A 26060-nucleotide genomic window follows, 5' to 3' on the forward strand; every position below is an offset into this window, starting at 1 on the left:
GTGCATAATTTTATTATATGTACACATATATTAAAGAGAGGGAAAGATATTGGTGGTACAAAAGTCATGTTTCTCAATTAGATCATTCTCTTTGGTATATAAAACAAAAATAATTTAAACTCACACAGTGTGTTTTGTGTCCTGAAACTTACATCTATAAAATATATAATTTGGTACAAAAAAAATAATACATCTATATAAAACTTGATATCTGAAGAAATCTTATACATTTATAAAATATAATCCATATGCTACATACAGGATGTATCAAACTGATTGGTACACCATCCATTTCCTGCAGTTATGGAACACATTAGATTTCACAACCTGAAGAGAATTGATCAATAAAATTGAATTCCATCCTGAGGTTGGTACATGTATCTGTCAATGAGTTATTGAGTTGACTAAATCACTAGGATGTCATTAGAGCTAGAGGCAGAATATGACACAAATGGGTCAACAAGTAACATAGAAATGACCTTGTGTGGTATTTAGTTCCCAGAAAGTGAGTTTTTCCTGAGGCAATTTGTGGTTAACTGTTGATCCCTCACTATAATAGTTATTAACCGTCGATTTGGTTGGAAAAGGAGGTGAGACATGATCAATTCTGTTCAGGCAGTAAAACCTAATGAAAAGTACATAATTATTATACACATTGCTTCAAATCTTTTATATAATATAAAAACAGTAAATACTATACTCTTGCTTTCCTTTAATTGACTCTCAGATAGCACCAATTTCACACATTTATTTTTGATATGATTTTGAAAAACTATATTGATTTCAATTTTTCTAAACTCATTATATAAATATTTCTTTTCCTTCTTAAATTTTGCCTAATTTTAATTAGGCCTAATCAGAAATTATCTATACAATATATTTTGCATCACTGATCCAAGCATCAGACCCCCGGGGGGTACTCAAGTTTGGTTTTGGTAGGGACGAGCCGCTGAGAATTTGAAAGTGGACCCATAAATATACCAATTTTTCAAGAAATTTGGACCCATTTATATACCAAAAGTCAAAATTTTCGGCCGAATTTAACCCAAATTGTCTTAGTTTTTACAAATTTTCCCAAAATTTTGGGAAAATTTTGAAAATTTTGGCTAGGTTAAGGAAAAATTGGGCTATTTTCCGAAAAAATTGAGAAAATTTTGAAAAAGGACCCATTCATATACCAAAATAGGCTTTGAAAAAGGGGTCATTGATATACCAAGAGGCTGAAAATGCTACCCATATTTATGCACGTCCCCCGTATGGTCATTTGTACCAGTAATTCCCGATCAGACCACGAAGGCTAAGTAAAAAATATAACATGTATATCGTCCGAACTTTTTCAAAAATCAGTAAGGGAGGCCCTTATTATTTGCTATTATGTTATTTTTTTATCATTCATTTCTGTGTAACCTACCCCTATGAAGAGAGTGTTTGCAATGTGTTTATAAATGATAATCAAGAACTTCTTAACATGCCTTTTCATTATATAATTTTAGAAACAAAGTAAGGGAGCAAAGAAGAAAAATAACAAAAATATTTGAAAATCTCCGAAAATCGGTGGAGGCGGGAACGATATATACATGTTATTTATTTTACTTGGCCTAATTATAAATAAGCAAGTTTTTTTTATTTCTTTAACATTTATTCAAATATAAATAGAGGTAACATGTTAATGTACATAGAAAATTAAATCTTATTCATATACATGATATATAGTTAATCCAGTAAATACAAGTCTTGAGGATGTGTGCTCATACATGATATGTGACATGATCAAGGGGAATGGGTCACATGTCGACCCTGGTCGAAAATGAGTTTTACATATATTTCTAAAGAGGACATTTAGAGCTTTCTGAAACTGAAAACCCCATATCATGTTGATACGACTTTTCTTTGCAAAGTTACATCAATTTATCAATCATTGAAAACAATATAAAACAAAAGAATTTTAACACTTTCTTTGCCATTATCTCAAAATCACTATTAGCGACATCCGACTCATTTCCCTTGATCGTGTCACATATATAGTTAATCCAGTAAATACAAGTCTGAGGATGTATGCCCATTCAAGGATCTCATAGAAAAAAGACCCTGTGATCACACTGAAGCAATGGACACACATCCCCTGCTACCTGTGCAATTATATTAGGTAAGTTTTATCTATATTGCAACTGTGAAGGTTTCTGGGAGTTGACAATTCCCAATATTGATAAAAACCAAACCAGTAACTGCACATGTAGGTTTGCTGTCAACAACTGATATATTGGCATAATATTTTAGACTAAAATAGTTCAAATTGTATAAAGTCTCTTATCATTGTAAGGCTACATGCAGTGTTCTACCCAGCCGGTCAGGGATATCCGGCATAGAGTCTTCCCGACTGGCATCAAGCTTAAATATATTGGTCACCAACCGGCGGGTCTCCCTGTCAGTCCGAAAATCTAATTGAAGTTATGGTTATGGTTAGGGTTAGGGTTGACGTCTTTTTCAATTAGATTTTCGGACTGACAGGGGTTCGGATTGACAGTGTTTCGTACTGACGAGGTGTACCCCGACCGGCACAAAAAATCTTTGAAATCGCAGAAAATGCACAAGTTACAACCAAAATGTTGTGTTTTTTACCTGAGAGAACAGTAAGAGATGAATTAGTCCATGTGGGGAGATTACGAGATAAATTTGTCCGTGGTGTAGCTATGTGTAAGGAGGGAGAACACCTACACCACAGATAAATTCATCTCTTAATCTGCCTACATGGATAATTCATCTCTTATCTCCCTCCTTACATACACTCAGCTACTAAAATGAGCCAGCGCTAAAATTGTGCTGGCTATAACTCTGGCTACATGCCAGAATGGCTTCCACATACTTATGCATGTTGGTTTGAGTGACAACCTTTTCCCCCCATTGGTATCTTAATGTATCTCATACCCAAGTATAATGTACCCAACTTCAAGCCAATTCTGAGTTGTGAAGCCTGGAAAAGCTGAGTATAGTAGACCAGGGTGCAAATCCTGCTGATTATTGAACCATTCTAGTCCCTTAGATACAGCACTACTGATCTTGTCAGCATTGGTAACCATGGAAACATCAGTCAACTCCTGCAGGAAATGTTCCAGCTGTAGGAATGCTAAGACTGTTGCTAGGATATGCTTCACTGTGGTGATGGTTGAAGTTCCTAAATTGGGGAAAGAAAAATGGGAGCGACCTCATTAGTTTGAAGGGTCATTGGTATGAAAAGGGGTTTAGGGCATTTTAAGGTTAGGATTAAGTGGGGGTTAATGTTAGGGTTAAGGGTTAGGGTCAGTAGTAAGGTTAGGTTCCAACTGTGAACTCGGGTATGAGTGCAGTGGTTAAGAATCTGGACCGGTAACCCAGCGACTAGGGTTCAATCCCCAGAGAGTCCTGATTTTTTCTCTCTAAAAATGTTCACATGTCAGTTTGCTCGAGCCCCAAACACGTCATTTAAATCATAATTTCTTTGGCTTGCATCATTTATTTCCGATCCTTGCATATATCAATTGTGTCTTGCATTGTCTAACACCCTGCTAGGGTGAAGCATATAGGCCGCCTCCTTCTTCATTATTTAATATATAATTGGCCGCTGACACAATGAGAGAGTTATCATGGGGACTTAAGTTGAGGTTACCTGAGTACCAACTGTGAACTCAGGTAGTACAGTGGTTAAGACTCTGGATCGGTAACCCAGCGACGGGGTTCAATCCCGCTGAGTCCTGATTTTTTTCTCTCAATGTTTTCATATGTCAGTTTGCTTGAGCTCCAAACACGTCATGAAAATATTCTTACCATTGTACTCATAAACATTCAATTTTGTATACTATTATTTGTGACACAATCTGGTCCATGGAGGCCAAGGAGGCATTTTGGAAAATTGAGTTACTACAATTAGGCCAAAAAAAAATATTGTTGTGTTGCCCTCAACCGTCCTACCCTAAATCCTGAAAAATCAGGGTTAATTTTTTTTTTTTTTTTTTTTGGAATGATGATTTTTACAGATTTGTTCAAAAACTCAATGTTTTTCACTTAAAATAAATATTTTATTGTAAGACTAGTCTTTAATTGTTGTCTAACAGGTATCCAGAAGTCAAAATTGACAAATGTCCCCTAATTGAACAAGCATTATTTGAGGGGATTTTTAAAAATTGGAAGGTTTAAAAAAAAAAAAGGAAAAAAAAATAATAATCCGACCGTCCTACCCAAATTTCCCATTTTTCCACTTGAGGGCAACACAACAATATTTTTTTTTTTGGCCTTATCACCTTATATACAAACATTAGGCTATCATATACTGAAAACACCAAAGGTCTAGCATACTTGCTTCTAAAGTTATGAAATGTTGTGATGTCTATTTTCTTATGTATTGTATTGTTTTTTTATTCCATATTTTGGCATAATCTTAATTTCAAATTTGCCGCCTTTGGCCTCCATGGACCAGATTGTGTCACATTTTATACCACTTACCTGAGACATCAATACCTGCATCCTGTAATAATATGCACACACTAGATGTCTGAATGTCAAGTAAGTCTTCCAGAAGATACTCAGAAAAAACCCAAGAGCCATCCTGAAATGTAGAGTAAAAGTCAAAGGTCAACTGAAGGGTAATATCATAAACTATGAAAGAGATGCAAAGACACTGAAATGAGCTGGCCAGTGCTATTGTTATGTAAATGTATCCTTTGAATCATTGCTCAATATAGCAAGTATCAAAATACTGAAAATACACTGAAATACTTCTGAAACACAATTTCAGAGTTGACTTTCTTTTGTTCTGGTCATTTCAGTGTTGAGGTTTGCTTTTCAATGCTTTTTTCATTGACAAAATTTCATAGTGGATCTAGATCAGAAAAAAATGTGTAGAAAATGATAACCAATGTTTAAAAATTTACAAAATGATGACCAAAGGATCAACAGGGTTGCTCAGATTTTGACAAAAGCCACGTCAAAGTATTCCGCTGGTCATAACGATTCAGAAAAAGTAAAGTTTGACCTGCGACATACTATTCTTGAGTTAAAAGCAAATAGGTCAAAGTCAGGGGGTGGTAAGTTTGTTTTGGCTACACAGGGGTCAGAAACTAAAAGTACTCATATTTCTACAAAAATGTATGGTCTCAAATTGTTGTGATTTCAACTGGAACAGCTCAAAGTCTATCTCCAGGGTAGCGAAGCATCTCTGAGAGTCGCTTCAAATTAATATTAAACCAATACTAGGTTTGTTTGTACTCATTTTAATGCATTTTTCATGCTGATTACAAATATGGTCATGAAAAGATTATACAATTCTGGAATTTTGTAAATTAAAAAAACCCTTGAAACTTGTCATCTGCAGTCGACACCCGCATGTCAAGAGTTAATTCACACTTACATGTTGCTGTAGTTGCAGATTCATATTCACTGTAGAAGAAGTACAGTTCTTCTGCATCTTTCGCAGACATTTCACTTCAACTGGGGTGACATCATAATGGTATGTTATAGGCTCATCGGGCGATATTTGATTAGTTGTATCTTCATTTAAGATCTGTTAAAAGTATAACCAGAATTGTACACATTACATATTTGTTCTCATCATAATTATTTACTCAGTTTCGGGGTGGGGGAGGGGGGGGGCATGATAAAAATTTTGGTGGGTATGCTCCCCTTTGGGAACTAAAAGCGTTACGTAAAAGAGGGCTCTTTCAGAGTTGGGTATGGTCAAAATCAAGGGTCTTTCCTAGCTTTCTGGTTAAAAATCGCCTTGAAAAAAACCAACAGAAATGTGAGGGATCTTATAGAGCTGGAATTATCAAAATCAAGGATCTTTCAGTACTCTGTTTTGGTAAAATTCAGGGGTCTTTCGAAGCTTCAAGGTACAAAAACAGGGGTCTTTCGAAGCTTCAAGGTACAAAAACAGGGGTCTTTCTGGGGGATTATATGTGCATGGTCATTTGTGTTGAGTGCCCCCCATTCAATTATAAGTCATTTTCATCATTTATAATCTTAAAATGGGATTTCAAATGGGGTTTCCTGAAAGGATGACTCCATTTGAAATATCTACACCCCTGTGTGGATTAAGGTCATGTCTTCCATAGGGGGTTTATGGATTTCAACTGGAATAGCCCAATGCACTATCAGTGATTCCTGTGCATCGTTGGGCAGGAAAAACCTCCTATGTGCTTGTGGACCCTGAACAGGTTTAAAACAAAACTGCCAACTGATTACATTTAGAGGTTTTGCTTTAAACATGTTCAGGGGCAAGAGATTTTTCCTGCCCATTAACGACACTGTGAAAGTGTACACAAAGTTCAACTCAGTAGGAACAGCTTTAGCTTAAAGCAGAGACTAAATTAAAATACCCAAGGGAAGAATATGCCAACTGTCATTGGGTTTTTTAATAAAATGATATGAACAGTGCCGTAGATTACTTTTTTGACACCGAGTTGGTAAAATATTCATGAATCCAGCATCTTTTGGCGACAGAATAAGTTTAATGTGTGTGAAGATTTTTTGGCCATATTGAAGCTAAAAACTGGAATAGCCAGTTTAGCGGTAAAACCAATAGCTGAGTACAAAGTACTAAGGACCAACCTGACTGACATCTATCCAATCCAGCGTTTCTTTGCCCTTATTCTTAGCCTGCATATCATCTTTCCATTCAGCGTCCTGTGCTTTGTATTTCTCCGCATCAGTAACCATCTGTTCTATCTCTTCTCTGGAAAGACGCCCTTTGTCGTTGGTGATAGTGATGTTATTCTTCTTGCCGGTGAGCACGTCTTGGGCAGACACATTGAGGATACCGTTGGCATCAATGTCAAAGGTCACCTCGATTTGTGGTACACCACTAGGTGCTGGAGGAATGCCAGACAGTGCAAATTTGCCCAAAAGATTCTGCATATGGATAAAGAAGTTAAAACTTTTCATTGGTTTAATTAAAATGTGTTTTAATCCTATGGATTAGTAATGCAATGTTTTAATTAGGGACTGTTCAATATTTATACCAGGGGGATGGGAGTTTTGACAACAACAAAAAATTAACAAAACGATCAAATAGTAATTTGGTATGGTATCAATCGCCATAGTATTATGTCAACTGGGTCAGTAATTCTTCCCGTTTTAGTGATTGCTCCAGTCTGTGTTCCTCCCTCACGTCCGCTCAAATTTTTTGGATTCCCCAGTGGCGCGCCACAAGTTATACTGAATTGAATGGAAGAAGATAGAATTTCAAAAGTGGGGGTGGCAGGGGGGGAACGCCCTGGGCAATTGACCAATTCAGCATGATTCTGGGCCCCCTCTTAGCGATGAAAGTCAAAATTTTGCGCATTTCAGCACAAAATCATTTGAAAGATCAATGTAAGACCAATATTCAACTTCATTATAACTAAAATTAATGAGTGATATGCCCTATTTGTGCAAATTTTCACACGTTTCGCGCACACTTGTTTCAAAAATTGGGGAGGGGCGCCATTATGCATCCTTAGCCCTGGGCGCCAAAACCCCTAGCTACACCACTGGATAGATCAGCATTCACTCACCGTGCTCATATTAGCGTGTTTCGAGAGTCTATGTAAGTTTTGTCAATTATGAAATACTCTCTTTTTTATTCAAATTGTTGCATAGTGTCGAATGAGGTATCAAAATGTGCAGAACTAAATTCTCCATTTATTGATTGCTTCATTTGGTAAATTAAGTTTTTAAACTGTCTTCAGATATTGCTTTTGTGTGCAGTATATTATCAACAAGTATACATGTACCTAGCTAACCAAATCTGTGCCTTATCACTTACGTTATCTCTGGTCATGCCACGCTCTCCCTCATACACCTGAATCAATACTCCAGGCTGGTTATCCGAGCTGGTGGTGAATATCCGAGTCCGTTTGGTCGGGATGGTTGTGTTACGCTTGATGAGTGGTGTCATGACACCACCGGTAGTCTTGATACCAAGCGACAGAGGAGTGACATCAAGGAGAAGAAGGTCTGAAAAAGGAATTCAACAAGAGAGAATGTGTAGAATAAGTCTACCGTGGATTTTTTTTTTCTCACAATGTTTTCTTCCAATTGCAATCACAAAATTCAAAGACTTGACACAAGTCTAAGCATTCAAAATCTTGAATATAGGCTAAATGTTTGTTCTTAATTTTAATGTTTTTGTTTGATTTTTTGTTAAATAATTGGTTATAAAAAAGATTAGAAAATGTGTTTTCAAAAATAAAGAATGCTTAACTTGAAATTAGTATTTGTACAAGTCTTTGGGTTTGATTGTCACAGCATATTAAAACACCCTTAAAACATATTTTTGGCCCTTATTTCCAAACTTTGGTCAAACAAAAAGAAAGAAGTTAGCAATTAAAAATTGTACTTTCATTGCCAGTTAATTCTAACTAAAGGATTAGGATTTGGCTATGTTTCATTAGGCAAAACAAGATAATATTTTTTTACTCCCAAATATTTAGTGCTGTATTTTTCTGGAATCCGGAGTAATACACAACGATTTCTGTTACATACACTGACCAGTGTCTTTTGCCCCCAGTAAAAACCTAAAAGTACAAAATTTTCCACTTTTTGCTGCGATTTTGTGTAAAATTTGATGATTGTGCCCCCCCATTAAATTTGCCCCCCCCCCCCGGAAAAATTCTTGGCGCTGCCACTGACACTGACCATTCATTGATTTCCTCTTCTGAAGGCTTGTCATCACATCCCCTCTTGGCAACAAAGGACTGCCATGACTGTCCTCCACTTTTTCCTTTACTTGTGACCATACTTTGAGGTTGGAATCCCAGACAATGTTTGCTTCTTCTGATAGGGTTGTTGATATGACTGTTAAAATAAAGGTGACAAAATAAAAAGTATATGTAATAAAAAAATTTAAAAAAAGAAATTTGAACAAATCGTAGCGTAGCATGAAAATCACAAAAATGAACTTTGCTGACAGGAGGACTCGAACCAACGACCTTGGCGTTACTAGTCGCCTTAAATAAAATATACAATTAATTTAATCAATATGTATATTTAAATGGAGCTGCTAATGTGTTCATGACATTTGAAATTCATACTCCTCATGTGGTAGATATATACAAAATCATCCACATGGGTAGTGTGGATTTTAAATGGAATATTCCAACGTGTGCCAAATATCTCTTTCCCTCCTTTTGACTTAATTGCCTCAGTTTGATAATTCCTCTGAGAAGTAGTCCAATCTATATATCCCTTGCTTTTATTAACAGTGCAGCCAGTGTAAAGTACTATTTATTTATTTATTTATTTGGCTTCATACACTGGTTACAATATCAAATAACAAAGTTAGATAAAAGATGGATAAATATATTGCACAAAGTAAAAGTATAAAAGACATATATATATACATGTGAATAAAACGCACCACGGATCCAGCACATGTAGGAGAGATACCAGTGTAGAGGATTGGGATGAACAGGTGCATATCACCTCTAGGACCATCCCACCTCAAGATCAAAAAATTAATTAAGACACCTACAAATAGCACAGCTGCATCACGGAAACCCACGTACAAATGTCATGCAGCCGGCCGAAAATTTAACTCAAAATGAGAATGCAAAAAATGAACCACATTGCTTTTAAAAACAGAAAAAGATGAAGAGGACCTAACACTAAGGGGAAGCTGATTCCAAATTGGCACAATGCGGTTAAAAAAACTGGACTTAAAAGCTTCCGTTTTGCAGAAGGGGATCCTAAGGCGCAAGGTGTCACATGTTGATCTTGTGTTGGGACGGTCTTGCCCAATCTCTGACTTGTAAAACTTGACATACTTGTAGACATCCAGATCGTAATTGTCAGACAAGGACTTGTAAAATAAACAAATATCAAGTTGCTCTCTGAAGCGTGAGGGTAACATACCCAGATGGCACAACCGCTCCCGATAATCCAGATCAGGATAGTGCATGATGAACTTGGTAGCTCGCCTTTGAACACCTTGAGACACTGAATATTGTGTCTGGATGTACCACTCAAAGGCAGCTACCAAATTCAAGATCACTCCTGATCAATGAATTATACAGGGCTTTGGTGATTTTTTCAGGTGCCTTAAAACCAACTGTGCGCATGATGAGACCCATTTTTTATTGCACTTTTGCACTTTTTTTTTTTTTTTTACTCACACCTATCTTCTGATATCATGTGTGTTATGTAACCCATATGAACATGTGTGACACGATCTGGTACATGGGAGGCATTTTTGAAAATTGAGTTATTGTAATTATTACATTATACATACAAATAGGCTATCATTTACTGAAGATTTCACACCACCAAATAGTATATATGGTTGTGCGCCCTTGAATTTCACTTCTCAGAAAAACCCATTGATTCTGAATATAAGCATTAAAATGAGCAGAAATTTGCATAATTTTAGCCAAATTTGGATTGGTCATGATTAGTAATATTAATTCCTGCAAGTGTACCACAGATGGGAGAGATCGAATAACTTTTAATGATTTTAAGCAGCCTTTTCTTTACAGAAACACCGGCATGGTTTTGCCTGAAAAAAGGAAATTCCCAGACATCGTGAGACTTTGAGGGCCAGTCGTAAAAAATAATGACGGTCAACCTATATTTTTCCCAGCCAGAGGGATCAGGCAAGGGCTGATTTCAACCATCATAGCTGTCGCTTAAAACTGAGTCGCTCCTGTGAAGAAAAAATGACGTTTTCTTAAGGCAAATTTAGCACATATCTCTATGGGACTCTGATTTGGTGGTGTGAGATCTGAATGGAGCTGTGTGTGTGAGTCTCAACTTTTGATTGAGCAAGTTAGCCCTGTGCCTAATTCGTGTTTGGATTCACCGAAGAAGTGCATTGACTGAATTTATGTAATTAAAGGCTAAAATTGAAGAGAACTGCAACATTTGCTACTAATATACCAGTGCTAAGGTGAGTTTATGCCCCAAAATGTGTGTTTGAGTGAAAGATTCCATTTCGTAGAGTGACTTAGGCCCATGCAATGTAATCATAATATTTTGTAAGCTTACATCATCAATGGCATGCAATGACTCAGTGCCAGATAGAGAAGACATTGCAGTATGGTGCTAGGGTACTGGTCGGAACTCATGAAATAGGCGCCTGGATCAGGTAAGCTTACGGTTTGTGTGTTGGTGGGGGGGGTAGGCTAATTAAGCTTATGATTCCACTACTGGTAACCCAGGTAATGTTTACAATCATGATGGTATGCAATGACTCAGTGCCAGATGTAGAAGACATCAGTATATGGTGGCACGTGGGCTAGGGCACTGGTTGGAGCTCATAAAATGTGTCCATGGATCAGGTAAGCTTAGGGGGGGTTAGACTTAAGATTTCACTAATAGGCCATATAATTCAAAACTTATAATTCAGACATTGTGGTCATGTTCTTCTTTGCTTTTGTGTGTCTGCCTGGTTACTTGTCCCTCTTGACTGTAAATTGCTGAAAGCCTAAGTCTTGGTGAATTTTTAACATGGTAATCACAATGCTATCTTCAGTAGATAGCAGATGTCACAGACACAATGATTCTGCTTGAAAAAAAATTTAACCAGCTTCTTGCTCAAATTATGCTAAAAATAAGTTAATTAGATTAAAATAGTCTGAAATTAAGGATAATCAGAAACATGTTGCATCATGAATGGAGCTGTGTGTGTGAGTCTCAACTTTTGATTGAGCAAGTTAGCCCTGTGCCTAATTAGTGTTTGGATTCACCAAGAAGTGCATTGACTGAATTTATGTAATTAAAGGCTAAAATTGAAGAGAACTGCAACATTTGCTACTAATATACCAGTGCTAAGGTGAGTTTATGCCCCAAAATGTGTGTTTGAGTGAAAGATTCCATTTCGTAGAGTGACTTAGGCCCATGCAATGTAATCATAATATTTTGTAAGCTTACATCATCAATGGCATGCAATGACTCAGTGCCAGATAGAGAAGACATTGCAGTATGGTGCTAGGGTACTGGTCGGAACTCATGAAATAGGCGCCTGGATCAGGTAAGCTTACGGTTTGTGTGTTGGTGGGGGGGGTAGGCTAATTAAGCTTATGATTCCACTACTGGTAACCCAGGTAATGTTTACAATCATGATGGTATGCAATGACTCAGTGCCAGATGTAGAAGACATCAGTATATGGTGGCACGTGGGCTAGGGCACTGGTTGGAGCTCATAAAATGTGTCCATGGATCAGGTAAGCTTAGGGGGGTTAGACTTAAGATTTCACTAATAGGCCATATAATTCAAAACTTATAATTCAGACATTGTGGTCATGTTCTTCTTTGCTTTTGTGTGTCTGCCTGGTTACTTGTCCCTCTTGACTGTAAATTGCTGAAAGCCTAAGTCTTGGTGAATTTTTAACATGGTAATCACAATGCTATCTTCAGTAGATAGCAGATGTCACAGACACAATGATTCTGCTTGAAAAAAAAATTTAACCAGCTTCTTGCTCAAATTATGCTAAAAATAAGTTAATTAGATTAAAATAGTCTGAAATTAAGGATAATCAGAAACATGTTGCATCATTCAGATTTCACACCACCAAATAGTATATATGGTTGTGCGCCTTGAATTTCACTTCTCAGAAAAACCCATTGATTCTGAATATAAGCATTAAAATGAGCAGAAATTTGCATAATTTTAGCCAAATTTGGATTGGTCATGATTAGTAATATTAATTCCTGCAAGTGTACCACAGATGGGAGAGATCGAATAACTTTTAATGATTTTAAGCAGCCTTTTCTTTACAGAAACACCGGCATGGTTTTGCCTGAAAAAAGGAAATTCCCAGACATCGAGACTTTGAGGGCCAGTCGTAAAAAATAATGACGGTCAACCTATATTTTTCCCAGCCAGAGGGATCAGGCAAGGGCTGATTTCAACCATCATAGCTGTCGCTTAAAACTGAGTCGCTCCTGTGAAGAAAAAATGACGTTTTCTTAAGGCAAATTTAGCACATATCTCTATGGGACTCTGATTTGGTGGTGTGAGATCTGAAACACCAAAGGTCTAGTTATGTTATGTTAAGTTATGAAGTTTTTTGATGTCTATTTTCTTGTTTTTTACTCCATATATTTACCTTTATCTCAGTTTCAAATTTGCCGCCTTTGGCCCCATGGACCAGATCGTGTCACATATTACCTGTGTGTGCTGTAATATAAATGAGTATGCACTACGCAGGTAATACAGATTTTTATCCAAATGATGTTTGACCAATAAGAATACAGAATTCATAAAGGCTGATAAATAGTTACCTTTTTTTGGAACGGAAGCCATCTTTAATTCACAAGGCTCTTCAGGTTTGGATGGTGCACCAAATACTTTTCGATGAACTATACCGGGTGATGAAGGCTTGGCTAAAGGTATCTGCAATATTATGAAAAACAGTTAAGCATCATTAATTTGATTTTGTGCGCTTGTTTGTAATGCGCCTGTCAATTGCAATACTGGGACTTAGCCGGGACTGTTACATGTTTGTAACAGTTTCGAAAATTACGTCCCTGCTAAGGTCCCTGCTATCCCAGGGTCGGGGGCAGGGAATGCAACTGACATTATTATATGACGCTGGTGGGTAAGTATCATTAAGTGCATGATCTTGTACTAAGTCCTGTTAAGGCTGTAACTCCATTTTTTATTAAATTGAGGTAAGTTCATTCTTAGGTAAATTGAGGGTGCTATTTTCATTTCAGAAAGTCTTATAATCTCTAAATCAGATAGCATATACCCTATATCACACACATTTTGAAATTTTTACTACTTTGTTCATCTATATCTACATCTACAAAATACTCAATAACGTTGTAATTGACTTATTTGTTATGTTATGTGTTATGGCAGAAGAACTTCTCTTCCCATCAAAAGTTGAGTCTGGTTTATCAGGGACAGTCTGTGTAGCTTAGCATGATCCAATTAAAGGTCTGGGGCTCAAGTCCCCACACTGGCAGTATGTCCTGAGTTTTTTCTCTGGCTTATCTGCCTACGTATGTTATTAATTATATTTCCATTGTAATATCATGATTGAATGATAATCTTTCTGAAAAGTAGTGCAATCTACAGATTCATCAGGATCGGTATAGTAAACTGGTTAACAAAGTTCTTTGTATCTGATCCAGAATTTTCACTTACTTGTGTACGTTTCAACAACACCTGTTGTCTTTATCAACACTTGATGGGTAGTGACTGCTACTGACAACCGGCGCTAGAAGTAGTTCCAGCGTTGATCTTGGAGTTGCCAGTTGGTTTTCCTCGAAGGGATTTTTGGGTCCCTGTTTCAGAAACTCATCAAATATGTGAGATAGTTGGTACTGTCCTTCATCTCTGTTCATGTTCTCTGTTCAAATAAGAAAGAGGAGGGGCACCACCATGAACAGAGATGAAGGACAGTACCAACTATCTCACATATTTGATGAGTTTCTGAAACAGGGATCCAAAAATCCCTTGGAGGAAAAACCAACTGGCAACTCCAAGATCAATGCTGGAACTACTTTAGCTAGCCGGTTGTCAGTAGCAGTCACTACCCATCAAGTGTTGATAAAGACAACAGGTGTTGTTGAAACGTACACAAGTAAGTGAAAATTCAGGATCAGATACAAAGAACTTTGTTAACTAGTTCAATCTATTCCTTGCTGTATGTAAAGATGGCAAAAATAAAATAAGCTTGACAAATGATATCAAATTTTTTTTGTTTTTTGGGGGGTACCATTATGTAATGTCAATTTAGAAACTAAACTACAATCTGCCCAAAGAGCAATGGAACGGCAAATGTTAAACATCTCACTGCGAGACAAAGTAAGGTGCTCAACCTTCAGACAGCTGACCGGTGTTGCAGACATTTTGAGGAAAATCAAACAATCAAAAAGGAGATGGGCTGGACATGTTGCCAGAAGAAATGATAACAGATGGACAAAGAGATTGTTAGAATGGCAACCAAGAATGTGAAAAAGAAGCAGAGGTACACAGAAGAAGAGGTGGAGAGATGATATAACATCATATATTGGTACAACATGGGCGAGAGTAGCATTAGATAGAAAGGTATGGAGTGATCATGAGGAGGGCTACATCCAACAGTGGATTGACATAGCCTAGATGGATAGATAGCACAGAATTAGAGAAGGAGAACCGGGACTCCCTATACCGGCATGTACAAATGCGCCGATCAGCTATGGGGAGAAAATTGGGGGTATTCGGGTCCTTGCCGACGGTGCGCGGAGACGAACGAAAACAATTCTGCGTTTCATCTGAAGCGTCTTGGTACTCGCGTGCAGGTCGCATCAAGTGCGACTCTCAAATGCGCCCATCATCCATGTCGCGTTTGCATGACAACGAATGCCAATTTTTGCTCCATGCCTGTATCAAGATGGCGGTCGAGTCCCGGTTCTCTGGTTTTAATTCTGTGATAGATAGATAGATGATGTCAATGGTTCTTTAAGAAACCCCCATGTCTTTCACTTACATGAGTTTCACTTGCCAAACTCAATCCCTTTCTCATTGATCTTCTAGTTGGTTTGGGTTTTTGACGTGGCATCGCCTCATTCCGCGACATATCCAACATAACTTCTGGCATATCATCTGCAACAGATAAATATGATATGATACCAATAAAGACATAATAATAAATAACATTGGCCCAACAATTAGGCAAAAAAACAAATTGTTTGCTTGTCCATAGATTACTTTCAGAAGTTGGGTTGGTCGGTCAGTCGGGAAGAATTTTTTTCTTGTTTTTTTTTTTTCTTATATCTATTTTTTCAAGTGTTCACTTCAAAATTTATTCAAGATATAGACTCCAAATCTGTGAAAAAAAAATAAAAATCGCAAAAAAAAATAAATAAAACAGATTTTTTAATTTTTTGGAAAATCATGGTGCGTTTTTTGGCCTCCAAAATCCTGTATTCTTAGCAGCCCTATATTAACCGCCCATGCCCCTATAATCACCCACCCAGTGACTTTACAACAAGCAAACCGATATTAGTTTATTAACTGCCCATGCAAATCTGAATCATGGTCTGATGCATATGACACACTGATGATAGATGAATATTTTGGGCCATTTTTACATCTTCTTGGCCTTAACAATGTAAAAAATAAGCGCCCACCCAAAATGATTTTATTAAATGCCCTGGGCCATTAATGTAGTGTGTAGGTATATAGATTTATATCCAAGTGATGTTTGACCAATGGGATTACAGAATTCATGTCAAAAGCATGATGAATAGTTACCTTTTTTTGAAACGGAAGCCATCTTTAATTCACAAGGCTCTTGTGGCTTGGATGGTGCACCAAATACTTTTCGATGAACTATACCGGGTGATGAAGGCTTGGCTAAAGGCATCTGGAATATTAAGAATAACAGTAAGCATCATTTGATTTTGTGTGTTAGTTTGTAATGTTATGGTGTGCCTCTTCCCTTAAGCTTGTTTCTATTATATTACACGGAATTGATCTTACACGCCGGTGGACATGTGTTGTGTACTTTCTTATGAATTTGAAACTACATTTAGCACAGATTCAAGTTTAAAAAAGATACCTTTAGGCCTACTTTGCAAAAATTGGCCATTTAACATCTGTGTTACTGCTACAAAAAAGCCTTATTCTGTGTTTTAGTTCACAAGCATGCTTACAATTGTTGTATATGAGTGCCCCCCCAAGTGTTGTTTGTAATGTACTGTCTTCTCTTACCGCTCACATCTTTAAGTACCAGATTTAAGCTCTGTTTATCAGGGACAGTCTGTGTAGCTTAGTGGTTAGGGTATCAGATGCATGATCCAAAGGTCTGGGGCTCAAATCCCTGCACAGGCAGTAACATCCGGAGGTTTTTCTCTGGTTTATCTCCGTGATTTATCTGCCTGTGCATGTTATATGTTTCCATTTCATAATGGGCTATTCCAGTTGAAATCCACACTACCCCTGTGGAAGATTTTGGAAATATCATACACAGGGGGAGTATGTTTTTCAAATTTAATTGGTCAGAGTTAATGATTTTGAAACACATACTCCCCCTGTATTATGGCTTTACCGTTATCTTCCACAACTGGAGTAAGTATTTCAAATGGAAGTTACGCAATTGTTTATTCTACTAACAATTGATACTCCCTCTGTGGAAGACTTTAGCTAAATCTTCCACAGAGGGATATTAAATGGAATAGCCCAATTGAATGATAATCTTTCTGAAAAGCTTGACAAATGGGCTATTCCAGATGTATTCCGCCCCCCCTATGGAAGATATTTAAAAAAAATACAATTCCAGCTGGAATTGAGATGTGTCTAGAATTCCAGCAGTCATTTTTAGCAGAGATTCCGGCTGGAGGGTATGGAAGACATTGAGATTAGGTGAAATTCCGGCTGCTAAAATAAACGAAAAAACAAGAGTGGGGATTGTGAAAGGCCATGATGTGCCTATGGAAGACAGTCACATTTCTTAATATTCCGGCTGGAAAATGGTCAAAAATGCTCCAATTCCAGCAGAATCTTCACTTATGATCACCATCTCGATTAACCTATGAAAGACATTTACTTGAATTCTGGCTGGAAACAAAATGTTCTAGTTCCAGGTGGAACCCTATGGAAGACATTTACATTTACGTGAATTCGCTGGCCATATTAGACATATTACCACAATTCCGCAGTGTCCTCCATGGGTTTTTCCTGACATGTGAATTCGCTGTCAATTTAGCCCGTATTCGGAAGTGTCTTCCATAGGGGGTGCGGAATACATCTGAATAGCCCAATGACACCAAATTTGGTTTTGGTTTTTGGTACCCTTATTTGATGTCAATGGTTCTTCAGAGGTGTGAGAGGCCACAGACCAAAACTGAGGAAAATCATTAAAAATGCAGATGCAAAATGAAAGAAAACACATAAAATTTGGCATTCAAAAAAAGAAGAAATCAGCAGAAAAGAAGAACTCTCACACCTAGATCTGCCAACCTACCTAAGTCAGAATAAGGGACATTGAGGCCAAAACCTTGCACATGTACACAAACCAGATACCGCCAAATTCAAAGACTTGAGGTGTGCAATACTTTCAGAATTCAGGGAAGGTTTTGCAGGTCTAAATTTATCACAATTGACTAAAGAGAATGCTTTAAAAAAAATTTAAAGTGAAATTTGCATCATTTCTGCTATTCTTACATTTAAATTTGCCATCACTGAAATTTTCAGAAGACAGGATTGTCCCTCTTTTTCACTTTGGAAAACCCCAAATGAGGGACAGTCCCTCAAAATGAGGGACAGTTGGCAGGTGTGCACACCCCTGGTTCTTTGAGCAACCCAGGAGCCACATATTCCTTGTGTCCATGTCATTTACTTACTTGGGTTTCACTTGCCATGAATCCTGATCTCTTTGCTCTTCTACTTTTTGTTTTTTCTCTTTGAGGTGGCATCGGCCCACTCTGCAACGCTTCTAGCAAATCATCATCTGCATCAGATAAAAATGAATATGGATATCAATTCGTCGCTGTTTTGACATACTGTCGTATGACGATTTTTGGGCAAAATGAGTTATATAAACGTTCATAATCTGTGAATGAAACTCTATATATTCACAGTTTGAAGATCTAAATGTAATTAGTTTTAAATGAGATATGGCACTAATTAGTACGATACGACATAATTTTTATGTAACCCCCCCCCCATCGTCATTCTGTATTTTGACATACAGTCGTATCATGATACGTTGCCATAGGCCACCGTGTAACTGTAGTTGCCTATTGTTGTGACATACTGTCGTATCACAATGTCGTATCATTATTAATACATAGGTTTTCAAAATGTGCATATTTTGTCGTATGAGTTTGCAGATTAATTACTACTAATTAGTAAATGAATAAACAGTTTGTATTATGTTGAGAACAAAGACAGATATATTATTGATTATATTCTTTGATAATAATAAACATATTTTACTTTGGTGCTCTTCAGTGGGTCTTCAAAAGTTGGAAAAACTTTAAATGTGATTTTCTCAAAACTGCATTTTCGTCATACGTCAAAACAGTGACGAATTACATATATCAAGCTTTTGTAATGGAGGAAATGGCTAAAAATGGGGATTAAAGGGTCAATTTTTGGCCAAAATGACCCAAATCACTAAAAACATGCATTTTATAGTTACCTATGAATTTCATGAGGTCATAGGTCAAAACCATAGGTCACAGATCCAAACATCCATCTTAATATAGATCAAAAATCAACTGGCGCAGGGCCACCGCTAAAATCTGTCCCTGATTGGCAATGGTATGTCCTTTGTGAATGGGAACAGAATTGAAAACAGAGTACAACATATTGCATCCCCATATCACTGCTAATGCAGGTGTCTTAAACAAAGCACAGCAACTCAACAGTTGGAATGTCTCAAAACTCCAAACTTGTGACTTAACGCTCATTTGTGGGAGCGGGTCACATATTTGCAGCTACTGAATTTTTACGTACCAAAATACCAGACTCCCAGGTAAAGAAAGGTAGTATCTGCTATATAATATTATTAGCAGTTACTGCATTATTGCTTATGATGGCATTTAGTGCTCACCTGACGAAGGCTTTGGTGAAGAAGTTGCTAAATTCTCGGTACCACCAGCATCTGCAGCTAGTTGAGCATCCTTTTGTTTGGTTGAATCTGTTCCTTTGTCAGAGCAATATGCCAATGTCCCGGACTGTGACAGCTCTCCCCACCGTGTACTCGATGTTGCGGGAGGTCCTTTAATAGGTTCTGGGGCAGATCTAATAAGGCTTGTTTCGTTGGCATGGAAGCTGATGTAGATTTTTTTTCAAATGTAGATCCAAACAATCCTGCTGTATCTGATGCATTCAGTGGTAGCAATGGAGCTTCCCCACCAAATCTTCCAGCGAAGCCAAATCCTCCTGAACTTGACATGGAAACTGGCATTGATCTCCCTCTAAAACCTTGCTGTTGTTGTTGTTGTTGGGCAGCTCCAAACAGACTTGCTCCACTTGGTTCAATGGTCTTACGCTGTGCAGCTCCAAAAAGACTTGGTTCAGTTGGTTTTCCAAAACCTTTTTCTACTTAATCGAGGCTGTGTAACTCCAAACAGACTTGCTCCACTTGGTTCTTCTATGGTCTTACGCTGTGCAGCTCCAAAAAGACTTGGTTCAGTTGGTTTTCCAAAACCTTTTTCTACTAATCGAGGCTGTGTAACTCCAAACAGACTTGCTCCACTTGGTTCTTCTATGGTCTTACGCTGTGCAGCTCCAAACAGACTTGCTCCAGTTGGTTCTTCTGCAGTTGGTTTTCCAAGACCTCCAGCATACTCAGCATCAAGTCGACTGCCCATTGCAGATCCAAACAAATCCCCAGCATGCGGTGGCAACGATAGAGGTTGAGCTACAGTATCAGGAACATATGTTGGCAACGACATTGTCAACATAGCTGAAGCTAGGATATCACCTGTTGGGAAGCTAAATCCTGGAGGGGGTGGTGGAGGAGATGCACCACCAAGTTGCGGAGGCGGTGAGGGTGGGAGGCCAAATCCTGGAGGTGGATGAGGTGGAGGTGCACCATCAACTGACAGAGTCTTTCTCCTGAGGTCTGGTGGTGGTGGAGGGCCAGCTCCTTGAGATGGGGGTGGTGGGGGTGGGATTCTGTGTTCAATGGGGCCTTTCAGGGTCAGAATACCTCTTTTACTCTTGGCCTCATGACCAACGTAGCAATCTTTCTGCCCCATGCCGACCATCACTCCCTGCAGTAATTATAAAACGGAAAAGGAAAAAGATGGGTTCAGAAAAAGTGATAAATAGAGATTAAAAAAAAAAAGCACACACACCAAAATCCGGTTTATTTTCCCCACCTGGGGTGTTTAACCGTACAGAGCTTGAACTTGAACAAAAAGAAGGGAGTAAAAATCAAAATATTGAACACTTCATGTTGCAAAAATGTCAACAGTAGCTGATGGCTATGCACCGGCTTGGGCAGTCTTTTATAGTTCGCAGTTTTTGAAGGCACCCGTTTTCTTAACGGCGTGGTAGGTAGGACACCCTCGCCGATAGGAAGTTGAGCGATGGCGCACGACCAAAGTCACAAGGGTATGATTCCATTAGTCTGACACGATATGAGCTGTAAGTTATTCAGTCGTCATAACACACATAACATGCACAGTTGTAGACTAGACTGCTGCCCTCAGTCGTCAACCGTCTGGATTGACGACTGAGAAAACTACGTGGAAAAAAAGTGACGGATTTTGCAACAGGATTCCTGTGGCATAGAGCATGCGCAGTTGTGTCCAAATTGACCTTTTGACCGAGTTTGTTGTTTTTAGAAGTTCAGAGCGCGATCTTGTCACAGCGGCGCGGTACAGCGACGCGATACACGGGCGCCGCTAGTCAGTCGCGCTACGGCGCACAACCAAAGTCGCATTGCATAGTTTTCGGAAGTCCGTCATGATATTGGCTGTAAGATAATCAGTCGTCACTACGAAGCACAGTATGCGAAGTGTAGACGGCTGATTGGAATTAGTCTAGTTGTAGACGACAAAGGTTGCAGTCTAGCAAAAAGGTAGATTGGGCTAATCCACTTGTAATCCACACTCCCCCCATGGAGATTGTCTTCTACAGGGGGAGTATGAATTTCAAATGGAATGAACACATTAGGCAGCTCCATTTGAATTTCATACACCCTCTGAGTAAGATTCAACCTGAATCTTCCACAGTGAGTTTCAAATAAAAGAAGTTAATGTGCTAATTCCAAATTTTTTGGGTTTTTTTAAATTGTCTGCAAGATACATGTACAGGTATGGCTCTCTGTACAAAAGACAGACGACTTAACGTCCCCTCCAAAGGATGGTGTACTTTCATGATTCATTTACCCAATTCTAAATAAACCATGGGGAGAGCGGAAGTCTGAATTTAATCTACAGAATTTGCCAATTAATTTCAGACTTTTTTTTCCAAGTCAATATCCCAGCAAATCGCCACCGCCGGGTTGCAGTCTAGCAAAAAGGTAGATTGGGCTAATCCAGTTGTAATCCACACTCCCCCCATGGAGATTGTCTTCTACAGGGGGAGTATGAATTTCAAATGGAATGAACACATTAGGCAGCTCCATTTGAATTTCATACACCCTCTGAGTAAGATTCAACCTGAATCTTCCACAGTGAGTTTCAAATAAAAGAAGTTAATGTGCTAATTCCAAATTTTTTTTTGTTTGGAAATTGTCTGAGAGATACATGTACAGGTATGGCTCTCTGTACAAAAGACCGACTACTTAACATCCCCTCCAAAGGATGGTGTACTTTCATGACTCATTTACCTAATTCTAAATGAAGCATGGGCAGAGTGTAAATCTGAATTCAATCTACAATGGTTGTCAATGAATTTCATATATTTTTCCCCAAGTCAATATCCCAGCAAATCTCCACCACCAGGAATTGAACATGGGACCTCATGTACTAAAGGCAAGTACTCTAATCTAACCATTAGGCCATGCTCTCCCTACAAGACATGCAGTGGAGTCACTACTAAACTCAAAACGACATAGGGAATAGTTTTATTGCAAGCTTAAGGGCTCGGGTATGAGCGTTTGGACAGTATTTATTGTGGGACATTAGAGCACATCAGACATATCGAATTGCATTCTGAATCTGAAGAATGTCATTCTGATATCAAATAATTTTGGTTTTTTGAAATTCGCAATTTAATACACATTTTATGGCAAATCATTAAAAATTGATATTTTTGATATTTAACAGTACTCGAAGTAAACTTTATAAATCTGATGATTTATACTTAATGTGTATGTAGGTGGGATGAAATGCCGACGATCAATTGAAAATTTTGACTTTTTGTATTGAAGATATGGATTTTTTTCCCAAAACACCAAAAAAAATTAGGTCTTTTTGGGAAAAAAATCTATATCTTCAATATAAAAAGGTCAAAATTTTCAATTGACCATCGGCTTTTCCTCCCTGCTACATACACTTTAAGAATATATCATTAGATTTATATAATTTACTTCGAGGACTGTTATATATCAAAATTTGAAAAATATCAAATTTTATAATTTGTCATAAAATTTGTATTATATTGTGATTGTCAAAAATGAAAATTATTTGATATCAGAAAGACATGTTTCAGTATTCAGAATGCAATTCGATAGGTCTGAGGTGCTCTCATGTCCCACAAAAAAATACTGTCGAAACTAATAAACGCTCATTTTAGATCCCTTAAGTAACACTTGAGCATAGTTTTTTTCCCTCAGCACTCTTACCTGGTGTCTTGGTCGACCTACTATACTTGGAAAGACTGCCCTGGGTGCATCGTCACCAGCAAACCCTGCCTTGGGCAATTCAGGGTCACACCATCATTGCCTATTTTAAATTCAGGGTTCAAAGGGTTTTGTCACACTTTAGCGTAGTTTTTTTCCCTCAGCACACTTACCTGGTGTCTTGGTCGACCTACTATACTAGGGAAAACTACCCTAGGTGCATCGTCACCAGCAAACCCTGCCTTGGGCAATTCAGGGTCACACCATCATTGCCTATTTTAAATTCAGGGTTCAAAGGGTTAAGTAACACTTGAGCATAGTTTTTTTTCCTCAGCACACTTACCTGGTGTCTTGGGCGACCTACTATACTTGAAAAGACTGCCCTGGATGCATCGTCACCAGCAAACCCTGCCTTGGGCAATTCAGGGTCACACCATCATTGCCTATTTTAAATTCAGGGTTCAAAGGGTTAAGTAACACTTGAGCGTAGTTTTCTTCCCTCAGCACACTTACCTGGTGTCTTGGTCGACCTACTATACTAGGGAAAACTACCCTAGGTGCATCGTCGCCAGCAAACCCTGCCTTGGGCAATTCAGGGTCACACCATCATTGCCTATTTTAAATTCAGGATTCAAAGGGTTAAGTCACACTTGAGCGTAGTTTTCTTCCCTCAGCACACTTACCTGGTGTCTTGGTCGACCTACTATACTAGGGAAAACTACCCTAGGTGCATCTTCGCCAGCAAACCCTGCCTTGGGCAATTCAGGGTCACACCATCATTGCCTATTTTAAATTCAGGATTCAAAGGGTTAAGTCACACTTGAGCGTAGTTTTCTTCCCTCAGCACACTTACCTGGTGTCTTGGTCGACCTACTATACTTGGAAAGACTGCCCTTGGTGCATCGTCGCCAGCAAACCCTGCCTTGGGCAATTCAGGGTCACACCATCATTGCCTATTTTAAATTCAGGGTTCAAAGGGTTAAGTAACACTTGAGCATAGTTTTTTCCCTCAGCACACTTACCTGGTGTCTTGGTCAACCTACTATACTAGGGAAAACTACCCTAGGTGCATCGTCGCCAGCAAACCCTGCCTTGGGCAATTCAGGGTCACACCATCATTGCCTATTTTAAATTCAGGGTTCAAAGGGTTAAGTCACACTTGAGCGTAGTTTTCTTCCCTCAGCACACTTACCTGGTGTCTTGGTCGACCTACAATACTTGGAAAGACTGCCCTGGGTGCATCGTCACCAGCAAACCCTGCCTTGGGCAATTCAGGGTCACACCATCATTGCCTATTTTAAATTCAGGGTTCAAAGGGTTTTGTCACACTTTAGCGTAGTTTTTTTCCCTCAGCACACTTACCTGGTGTCTTGGTCGACCTACTATACTAGGGAAAACTACCCTAGGTGCATCGTCACCAGCAAACCCTGCCTTGGTCGTATCAAGCCCAAGGTCAATAACCACCACTGCTACATCTTCATCGTCAGGTGATAGCTCTTCCATTACTGTTATAGGTGGTGGCGGTGGTGGTGCAGGAATGTCAGGTGGTATTCCAGAGGATGCCAAATCTAGATGAAGATAGAGAAATGGTGGCTGAATTAAACTGATAAAAATTGTCAACTACAAAAGTGTAATTTTCATATGTGTATAGACCACTTGACATGTGACGTCATTGCCTGGCAGTATGCGCACAAATTATGGCAAAATCTTTCATCCATGCTATGTTAAAAGTGCTAGATAAGTCTCTATTATTATTACCATCATTATCATTGACATTGTTATTACCATTATCATTATTATCAAATCACACTTTACCTTCATGGAAGTACAATCTCAAAGCTTCTACAAGATTTGGGCACTTTTGCTCCTTTGAAATCCTATTGACAAAATAAAAAGAACACCAATACCATAATTTAAAAGTTGTAATTGTACAGAGTATAGTGGGAAGTATGACCTTATGGTTAGGCACTATTGAAACTGCAGAGTACCGCTGGGAAACTATACAATTGATAATACCACTGAAATATAGCAACAAACAGAGTTATTTCGTTATCATGTTAATACCTAATCGCACTGACACATGAGTGGTCATTCATTATCAGTGTTCGAATTAAGGAAAAATAATTAGTTGTCCCACGGACAACCAGGTTACAATTTCTGGTTGTCCGTCTAAGTTTTTGGTTGTCCGTATATTACCAGCTAAAAGATACACATACAAAGGTGAGTTTTGGCTACACATTTATGGTTGTCCGGCGGACAACCGAATCAGTATTTTTGGTTGTCCGGCGACTTTTTTAGTTGTCCCGGGCAACCGGACAACCAAAATTTCGAACACTGTTCATTATCCCACTGAAATGGTGCTATTAAAGCACACTGAAATGTATTAGACCATGCTATTGTTATGAAAATTAATCCATGGACAGCAGCCACACTGAAAATTACATTGAAAATATACCCACTGAAAATACTCAGAGTAACGCTGTGAAAATGGTAGGGTACTTGCCTTTGGTGCATAATAATGTCACGGAGGTATAAGTGCGTTAGTGTTATAGACCTGACGGGGAAGTCCTCTTTTGGTCTATACGCTAGTGCGCTCGCCTCTTAAACCCAGGGTCGTGGGTTCGAGTCCCGGCAGGACCGGAAGTGGCTCGAGGAGGCGCAGGATATTTCCGCGAGGGGTTTGTGACATAAATGGTGGTAGCGGTGGTCCCTGGTGTTTCTTAACACCAGGGGGACCACCCATCGGAAAGGGTTAGGCGTTCATAAAAATGGCTGGCCGAGTATGCCTTGTATCAAGGGCGACCAGTCTGGCCGAGTATGCCTTGTATCAAGGACGACCAGTTTAAACAGAGGAAGTAAGGCGCGAGGAAGAGGAAG

The 26060-nt window shown here is 38.6% G+C and overlaps 3 protein-coding genes across 3 annotated transcripts in view; all 3 read right to left on the reverse strand.

The window, feature by feature from the left end:
* Window positions 1–2320: 2320 nt before the first annotated feature.
* On the reverse strand, window positions 2321–19853 carry LOC140140687 (uncharacterized). The gene is made up of 12 exons (XM_072162444.1): window positions 19753–19853; window positions 19497–19717; window positions 18283–18389; window positions 16193–16304; window positions 15426–15541; window positions 13228–13339; window positions 8647–8805; window positions 7775–7965; window positions 6580–6879; window positions 5381–5533; window positions 4477–4579; window positions 2321–3172 (listed from the first exon to the last, which is right to left on the reverse strand). The coding sequence occupies exons 1-12, from the start codon at window positions 19851–19853 to the stop codon at window positions 2910–2912; spliced, it is 1938 nt and encodes a 645-aa protein (XP_072018545.1). The 3' UTR covers window positions 2321–2909.
* A 103-nt stretch (window positions 19854–19956) lies between these two features.
* LOC140141565 (uncharacterized) lies at window positions 19957–23424 on the reverse strand. Its single transcript, XM_072163473.1, has 2 exons — window positions 23357–23424; window positions 19957–20664 (listed from the first exon to the last, which is right to left on the reverse strand). The coding sequence occupies exon 2, from the start codon at window positions 20656–20658 to the stop codon at window positions 19963–19965; it is 696 nt and encodes a 231-aa protein (XP_072019574.1). The 5' UTR covers window positions 20659–20664; window positions 23357–23424; the 3' UTR covers window positions 19957–19962.
* A 1082-nt stretch (window positions 23425–24506) lies between these two features.
* Window positions 24507–26060, reverse strand: part of LOC140140688 (protein mono-ADP-ribosyltransferase PARP4-like) — a 77152-nt gene continuing 75598 nt past the window's right edge. The window contains exons 26-27 of the mRNA XM_072162446.1: window positions 24999–25060; window positions 24507–24751 (exon numbers count right to left, since the gene is read on the reverse strand). Coding sequence (XP_072018547.1) covers window positions 24507–24751; window positions 24999–25060 — 307 coding nt within the window. The remainder of the gene's footprint in view (window positions 24752–24998; window positions 25061–26060) is intronic.

The sequence above is a fragment of the Amphiura filiformis genome, chromosome 19 (genome assembly GCF_039555335.1).
Source record: "Amphiura filiformis chromosome 19, Afil_fr2py, whole genome shotgun sequence".
Lineage (NCBI taxonomy): Eukaryota > Metazoa > Echinodermata > Ophiuroidea > Amphilepidida > Amphiuridae > Amphiura > Amphiura filiformis.

Bases quoted from the DNA above. Each gene is read 5' to 3' on its own strand.
- LOC140140687 (XM_072162444.1), bottom strand. From the start codon at position 19,853: ATGCCAGTTTCCATGTCAAGTTCAGGAGGATTTGGCTTCGCTGGAAGA. The intron at 19,718-19,752 runs GTTTGGATCTAC...AATCTACATCAG, and splicing joins GCATCAGATACAGCAGGATT to CTTCCATGCCAACGAAACAA. The intron at 4,580-5,380 runs GTAAGTGTGAAT...TCTACATTTCAG, and splicing joins ATCTGCAACTACAGCAACAT to GATGGCTCTTGGGTTTTTTC.
- LOC140141565 (XM_072163473.1), bottom strand. From the start codon at position 20,658: ATGGTCGGCATGGGGCAGAAAGATTGCTACGTTGGTCATGAGGCCAAG.